The sequence below is a fragment of the Asterias rubens genome, chromosome 3, assembly GCF_902459465.1.
Source record: "Asterias rubens chromosome 3, eAstRub1.3, whole genome shotgun sequence".
Taxonomy (NCBI): Eukaryota; Metazoa; Echinodermata; class Asteroidea; order Forcipulatida; family Asteriidae; genus Asterias; species Asterias rubens.
In genome coordinates this window covers 855,641-863,823 of record NC_047064.1, presented here as the reverse complement: position 1 = coordinate 863,823, position 8,183 = coordinate 855,641, and the positions used below count along the sequence as shown (strand labels likewise).

The following is an 8,183-nucleotide window of genomic DNA, read 5'->3' as shown; positions in this document are numbered from 1 at the left end:
GTCAGTTTGGTCTCGACGTTTCGAACAGTAGACTCTGCTCGTCTTCAGGAGAATGCTGGACTACTTGAGGTGGTGGAGCTTTTGCATGACTGGAGGGATGCACTTTTGGGCGGGAAGGATCGAACCGGCTTTTTTCAGAGCCACCACTCCCATTTTTTACCCATGGTTGTACCCGCAAGTTTACTATTAATATTTATATTTATAGTTGCTCTTATTCTCCACACCATGCAAAGCTTCATCAAGTGCCCTATACTATCTTATGTAAAACAAAATTTCGATACACGAGGTTTTCTCCATTAAATATTATGAAAAGGACTTACGATTTACCAAGCTTAGCTCTCATTTGTGCCATAGCAGACCCAATACATCTGTGCTGCAGCATGCAAGGGGGAACTCTGGCTGCCTGTATCTAACTTCACACACCTTACTTCAAAACTGGTGCTGTAAACATAGGCCTACTATCATTTTTCTCCACTGTACATGTATATCCCGCACCACCATTTTGTTCATTGCCTCTCATGCCCGTCAGTAACAAGTACTGCCAGTGAAAATCCAAAGACATTCCAGAGAGGCTACGCCCACAGACCAAAAACAAAAACCCTAGAGTAGACCCTCACAATGCCTTTGTACTTACATAACAGGTACTGCTGCTGCACAGAAGCACTTGCACACCTGCCAAAACTATGTACAACGAAGTAGCTATTGCACAGTAGCTCTTGATAACCTGCCAAAATGGTAAAGGAGGGGGGGGGGGTGGAGGTTTAAGGAAAGAGGGTGGTGGGTGGATGATGAAGGATGAGTAACGAAGGATGAAAGATGAAAAATGAAGGATGAAGGAGAGAGGGTATTTGGTGGTGGGTGAAGGTTGAAAATAAAGAATGAAGGGGGGAGATAGAGGGTGGAGGCCGGAGGGTGGAGGATGGAGGGTGGTGGGTGGAGGATTGAGGATTAAGGATAAAGGAGGAAGATGGAGGTTGGAGGATGGAGAGTTGAGAATGGAGGATAAAGGATAAAGGGAGGATGAAGGTGTGATCCCGACCATACATAAAACCCCAATGTCCAATTGCCTTAAAAACCGGTTTAAATCGGCGAAACAACCCATTATCTTTTTTTGCAGAAATCTTAGGCTTCTGCTCGTTATGTAGATTGTGTTGCGGTTACGATACTGCCAGCCCACTTGGTACTTCAATCAAAGTTGATATCAGTTGATTAATTAAAGATGAATACTATTTCCCGATATCACTTCTTAATCGACAATTGATATGTGAATAGGCTTCCCGTGGCTTAACTCGAAGTCAATGTCAATATTGATAGGGTGACACGGGGTAAAGTTCAGGCTAACAGGAGTGGCTTTTCTAAGAGTCAACATAGCAACGCAAAGCAGGAATTGTTGAGACTATTACTTTGACATTGATTCATAGATTCATTGTCGTTGTAGAAAATGAAGCCAAACGCAAAACAAATTACGAACCGAGACTCTTAACCAAAAGTGTGCTTCAGATTCCCGATTAACGTACGCCAATGAGGCGCGAAGACCAGTATTCTCACTTTGTGTATCCCAATAATAATATGCATAAAATAACCTGTGAACTTTGGGCTCAATTGGTCATCGAGGTTGCAAGAAAATTATGGGGGAAAAAAACTCTTGTTGCACACGTTTGTGTGATTTAATGCCTGAAGTCTTTTAATATTTTAGTGATAAATTATTTAAAAACTACGTTACTTCAGAGGGAGCCGTTTTTCTCTCACAATGCTTTATACATATCTATCAGCTTTCCAAGAAGCTAAAAACATATATATATTGTGGTCATCTATATATTAAAAAATACATCCAAAGTACACCCAAGAAGACCAACCAAAAAAGAGACAAGCAAACATTTTTGGTTAAGCCTAGATCTAGGTAGCCTAACACTGCTTTAGAATTGCAAAGGTCGTGGGTTCGAATCCAACCCGAGTAATATGCCTGTGATTTGGTTCACAGAACTCGGGTATTTGCTGAGTATACAGTGCTAACACACAACGTTGTATGGGTAAAAACCAAAATGAATATTCTTTATCCCCGATGCAAATTTAACATCTCTAAAGCATACAGCAGTGTAAAACAAAATAGTTTAAAGGATTTGAGAATTATTTCACTTTGACGTAATGTAGTTATGTAAAAACATATATGTTTTTATGCCCCAAAATTTCAATCTGAGAAGTGTTTCTTTCTGCGTGGACAGAAATCCGCTGCGGATTTTCGGCGATATCTAAAAAACACAAACACCTTTGTATTGGATATTATTGTTTTCACAGGTTAGTTTTATTATAATGATTTGACTTTTTTGTTCCTCAAAACCTCAACAAATTGAAAATATAAAAAATTATAAAAGGATTAGGTAAAACAATCGAACGGTGTCAAAAACCAAAGGGATACTTTGCCTTTAAAGCAAGACAGAAAAACATCCTTGCTTTGAATGATTAGTTTCCACCAGAAAGAACCTTTAGCGCGAAAGAACATTGACGTACAGCAGGTCAGATGCGAAAAACGGAACAAAATGCTTAGACAGTCGTATCACCATTTGATAAAAGTCAGAATTGCTTTACTTGATATGTCTATTTTCGACACCATAGCATTTGTCCTTTGACAACAACTGTACTGGCTGGGATGGCACCGCTTCGTGCACCAGGTATTCAGTTTGCCCAATGTACCTTGATACTCAGGAATAGGCTTTGTGTTTTCAATGAAAATAGTAGAAAGAATGCTTTCAGTAGACGTGAAAGAATTGAAGTGGGGTGCTTTAGATTTATGCACTGTACATGTAGGTGTTTAAAGCAAGAGGTAGGTCATACAGGCCCAATTCACCGGTGCCGAGTTTAGTAAGAAGTCTGTCTACAGTGACAGAATTCCGTGGCAGGGAAAACTCATCAGAAGAACGGAGCTACGGTTTTGTCCAAGCGCTTTATTTTGGCAACAAACAGGGTGAGTACAAATTTGTTGGTAAACAATGAATCCATTTTGTGTCATGGGTTGTTTGAAAATCAACCACAGTGTAAGGAACATCAGTGCACAATCATAGTACATGTACAGCCTTCATGGGGTGTCGGTTGTGTAGGCCTACAACAATGTGTTGTACATGAGTGTAGAAGTTGGTGTTTCCATTGGGATGCTTTGCCGACTGTATTTACAGTTATGGTTCATATTCAGAACATCTACAGGTTTGAGATAATATTGATTCATTTTGGAAATGGGAAGGGTTCAAGTAGTACAAGTATGCCACACCCTTGTGAGCACAGAGCAATGTTTAAAGCCTTATGGCGTTGGGTCCAGGCCCGCTTAAGGACCCCGAATGTGTTTCACACTGGGTGATTTCTGGTGTAATCTAGACATAATTAGGCTATATAATAAGATATATTGGATAACTTTCCGTATGGCGCCACCACTTTTTCACTCATTTTTACAAAAAGGGATATATCAATCAGGTAAACTAGATACTATATTATTTTATTTCGAATGAAAAAGTGGTGGCGCCATACGGAAACTTCCCAACTTTATTTATTTTCCTTTTAACAATTTATTGTTTTGTTAAATTTGTAGTGTGGGGGGGGGAGGGGGATCGGATCGGTCGGGTGGGGGGGGGGGTGTCGTGGCACACGCTTGCCGTACACTGAGTAACGCTATACATTATGCTTGTCATGTTTGTACATTGGGGTTGTTTTCATATTGCTACTGGTTATAAGTTTTAAATTATTCCACTGTTTCTTTCCTGAATACAGGTAGCTCTGTCGAGTTGGTTGGAGTTGTTAAAGACATAGCTACATCTGAGATAAACGATGTATAACCCTGGAGACGATACTCTAGTCATTGAGAGGAAGGATGTTGTAGACACTGAAACAGAAGATGAAGACGATGATGCGTCTTCATCCTCAGGGAAAAGATACAAAGGATACTGCTTTGGTAGACTTAATCCAGACCTCCTCCTCTGTAAGATCTTCTATTTCACCTTCTACGGTTCTTACGGAAGCTTGTATCCACTCATCGCAGTCTACTTCAAGCAACTGGGTCTCACTGCTACTGAGAGTGGTATCCTCGTTGGTATCAGACCATTTGTGGAGTTCTGTGCTGCGCCAATGTGGGGTGCGGTGGCTGATACATGGCGTAAGGCTAAGTTTATCTTGTTACTTTCACTCGTTTCGTGGTTGGTGTTCACTGAAGCTGTAGCTTTCATCGAACCTGGGAATACAGTTTGTGTCATGTTGAATACTACCAACCCTAATATTACTGTTGTTGTGGATAGTACTGGCGTCAGGATAACTCACGTTAAAAGTGTCCCTAAAGGACATGTGGAAGTGGTTGACATTTCTGTCAAGAAGAGAAAATATTCGAATATACTTCTAGACGATGTAAGTTTTCTTAACGAGTCATTCACTCAAAGAAATGAGCTGTTTACTACCGATGAGAACAGTGTTTCCACGCCTCCAATTAAAGCCAAAAAACCCTTGGATCGTACATTGACTTTTATCAAGTACAAATATGAGAACACTAAAAGTGTATTTATTCTACTTCTTCTGTTGATGATTGTTGGCGAGTTCTTCAGCTCACCAACTATCACCCTTGCCGACTCGGCCACCCTGGGTTACCTCGGCCACCAAAGGATGGAGTTATACGGTCGCCAGAGAATGTTTGGCTCCTTGGCCTGGGGTCTTATCATGTTTCTTGAAGGCCTGATCTTAGAAAGGACCAAGATAGTGAGTGTAGAATGTGATGGTTATGCGATGCAAGAAAAGGAAAATTACCTCATTTGTTTTGGTACGTATGCTGTGCTGATCACATGTTCATTCTTCATAGCCACTCAACTTTCTTTCACGTACCAAGCAGCGGAAAAGAAGAAACTCACAACGTACAAAGATCAATCGTCCGATGAATTGATTCTGTTGCAACAGGTTAATACCAGTGGAAAACGCAAAGAAACATACACCAGTAAGAAGAAGAAACAATTGGTCCTTGAAAACAGCGACGATGGGGAGCCGAAATACAGCGAGGTTCTTGGCTTGTACGCCAGCGTCAAATACGGAACTGTGTTGTACGTCGTCTGGTTTGCAGGCTTCGGGTTTGGGTTCCTCTTTACATTTCTCTATTGGCATCTCAAGGAGCTTGGAGGACCACCGACACTGTTTGGAGTTGCATCTATGGTCAATCATTCATCTGAAGTGACTGGATATTTCTTTAGTAGTTGGTTGATACGGAAGATGGGTCATATTCCATTGATATGTTTGGGATTGATGTGTTTTGCAGTTCGGTTTATTGTCATCTCGTGGCTGGTGAATCCATGGTGGGTGCTCGTTGTGGAATCTTTACAAGGTAAGGTTGGCAAAAGGTTTCCAATATTTATAGAACTGCTGAACTAAAAATTTTAAAATGCTCAATGTTTCAAAAGTTTATTTCCATTTTTTTGCAATACTAAGTACTAAAATTGAAACTTTGCTTGGCAAGGTTCGCAGTATAAAGCATCAAGGGCTACATGGAATAGCTCGCACGTTGCGGAGGCTCTTAAACGAATCGTCATTGTTACTTAGTTTCACTCAAAATTAGTTTGTGGATCAACAGTGACATCGGATTCTGTTTATTTAGGTACGTTGTCAATGTTGATAAGTTGTCGTCTTTACTTTTTGATGAGGGCAGAGAGAAAAATGATTAATTTTGTAAAAAATTTTAAACTCATAATGAGTATACGTTCTTTCAATAATCTATCACTCTTGCTGTATTTCATTTCAAATTTGTTTGTCAACGTCTTGAAGACTACTGTCTTGTAACAATGTGGGTTCTTTTGGCAAATTGTTTGAAATTCCATGCATGATCTTTGGAGACGGTGTTTCTATACCGAACACACTTTGTTTATATTTCCAACGACCAGGATTAACCCATGCTGCTATATGGGCTGCTAGTACATCTTACATCGGAGCAGCCACCTCCCAGAAGAATCGCTCGTCTGCCCAAGGAATTCTCCAGGGTGTGTACCACGGATTAGGCCGTGGATGTGGAGCTATCTTCGGCGGCTTGATCATATCGTCGTACGGTGAGTAGAAACCAGTTTACGTAGTCTAGTTTCCTATGTTATGTGCTACTTGTTGTTTGGCTCAATTACGGTACACTTTAACAACTATAAACAGAATTGACCTGGATTCCGAGTCCCGTAGTGCTGGACCCATATTCGGGTCAGTATGACCAGGAAATGGGTCAAAATTAACCATAAATGCGTCACAGTACGCACAGTACAAATTACAGTTCCACTTTTTAGAGAGATGTGTAAAGAAATGTCTTGTTATTCTCACCAGGTACCGTCACTGCCTTCCGAGGTATAGGAGTGTCTTACCTGGTCGTGGTTCTCATCTTTGCTTTTGTTCAATACATGGAGAATGGTAACGATGAGAAAGACAAAACAGATGATGAGGAGGACGCCCTCTCGCAGGTGACTCAAGAGACGGATTTAACTCGCGAAGATGAGGGCGCCACCTCGCGTTTAGAGGAGGATAGCGATTTGGATGGAAGCGGAACAGAATGACGGAGACCTCTCAAGTATCACTACTTTCGGTGAAAATGACCCAAACAACTGTAGAAATATTGTGTCTCAACTTCTCAAGTCTTCTTAACGTACACTTGAGGTACTCAATATCGAAGACGCGGTAGTCGAAACGTCGTAATAACTTAAGAGACGCGCGTATTTTAAACAACTGTTAATGATTTTCAATATGACTAGCGGGATGTATTTTATTTATTTTCACAGAAATCTATTTCACAACGGATTTTAAAGGGTTTAAAATGATGTTGCCGAGGCGAAATTCTTTGAAAGTCTTTACTAGACTCAAGGGCAAGTCGTTAAAATGTCTGTCGCGGTTTTGCAGTCGAGACGGTAGCATCTTCACATATCAAAGGCTTTACAGTATAAACTAACATAAGTAACACATAATTGCAATGTACTGATATAAAAGTAACCCTAAAATTTATTTGGTCAGTAACTCATGATTTGTTGAAGACTAAATTCATTGAAAACCTCTCAACTAAAAATTGATATAAATAGTTGATTATAACAATAACAATTTATTGCCATAATTTTATGTGCACTTTCTCGTATAGACTTGGTTCAAGTCGGGTCTTATGATTAAATTAGTACGTTTACGTTTATGACTTGAGGCATGGCATACTCGAAATTCAGTGGATATCACCAAAAATCCTCAATAACTGTTTCATAAGGATGTTTCATACTTACTCTCTAAAAATCTCCGGGTCAGTCTTGAGGACCCAAAATCTTGCCGCGTTTTTAAGAGATCCGAAAACCCGGAGTGATTCTGTCCACGCATGCAGGAATAATAAACCGTAACTGGAATACACATTCTGTGAAACGTTACTGTCAGTATCGCTTCTCAGATTCAAATTTAAGTGGATACAACATGATATACTTTTCCATTACCACATTACTTCACAAAGTGAAAACTGCTTTAAACTATCGAAAATTGCTGTACCCTCAGACAAGTTTTCATTGCGGGCCATTAATTTTAAGAGGGGGTACCAAACGTATACCTCACTTTTAAAACACATTTAAATACTAGTTTCCGGGTCAAGTGTCAGACTCCCATGGGACTTGGAGTCAACTCTGACCTCTAGCCGGAGTGTTTAGCCTAAGAAGTATTCGTTGGGATTATTGGTCCAAAATAGCCGTGCTAACTTTATATATCGCTAGTTTATTATACCCTCCAGTTTACCATAACTGACTTTGTATATTCGCGTTTTATAAACCAGTGGGCTTGGGCTATGTTAGTTATTTTGAAAAAGTGAAGAAAACAAATTCTTCGGCTGCTCTTCAAGAGGAAGCCTGATTAAAATATAGAGTCCAAAATATAGCCATATTTATGATTTGTATTTATTATAACTTCAGGGGTAGGATAACATGCAATGGTACTATTAGTAATCGCATAAATCAACCCAACTGGCTGTTCAATATGTTGACTGTGGTAATTATTGGAAGGTTTGGGGAAAATAATGGACTGTAAAGTTTATCAATAAAATTAACCTGAAAAAATACTTTGTTTTGTTTCGTATCTTTTAATTTTATGATAATTTGAAACAAAAATCAAGGTAGTCACCCTTTTTTTTCTTCACAGGTTTGTTATTTTATGTATACATGTATGTTGAGATACACCAAGTG

General features: G+C 39.7%; 1 protein-coding gene across 2 annotated transcripts; it reads left to right on the top strand.

Moving 5' to 3' along the window:
• The first annotated feature begins 2,770 nt into the window (after nt 1-2,770).
• Nucleotides 2,771-7,139, top strand: LOC117288454 (major facilitator superfamily domain-containing protein 6-like). 2 transcript variants are annotated; one of them, XM_033769322.1, is made up of 4 exons: nt 2,771-2,962; nt 3,757-5,341; nt 5,895-6,056; nt 6,316-7,139. In XM_033769322.1, the coding sequence occupies exons 2-4, from the start codon at nt 3,814-3,816 to the stop codon at nt 6,540-6,542; spliced, it is 1,917 nt and encodes a 638-aa protein (XP_033625213.1). In that variant the 5' UTR covers nt 2,771-2,962; nt 3,757-3,813; the 3' UTR covers nt 6,543-7,139. The 2 variants fall into 2 exon arrangements, with proteins under 2 accessions (XP_033625213.1, XP_033625214.1); XM_033769323.1 differs by lacking the exon at nt 2,771-2,962 and adding an exon at nt 3,093-3,198.
• The last annotated feature ends 1,044 nt before the right edge of the window (nt 7,140-8,183 follow it).

Excerpts from the sequence above, each read along its gene's own strand:
- LOC117288454 (XM_033769322.1), top strand. The coding sequence starts at position 3,814 with ATGTATAACCCTGGAGACGATACTCTAGTCATTGAGAGGAAGGATGTT. Across the intron at positions 5,342-5,894 it reads CGTTGTGGAATCTTTACAAG|GATTAACCCATGCTGCTATA; the intron begins GTAAGGTTGGCA and ends TCCAACGACCAG. Across the intron at positions 6,057-6,315 it reads CTTGATCATATCGTCGTACG|GTACCGTCACTGCCTTCCGA; the intron begins GTGAGTAGAAAC and ends TATTCTCACCAG.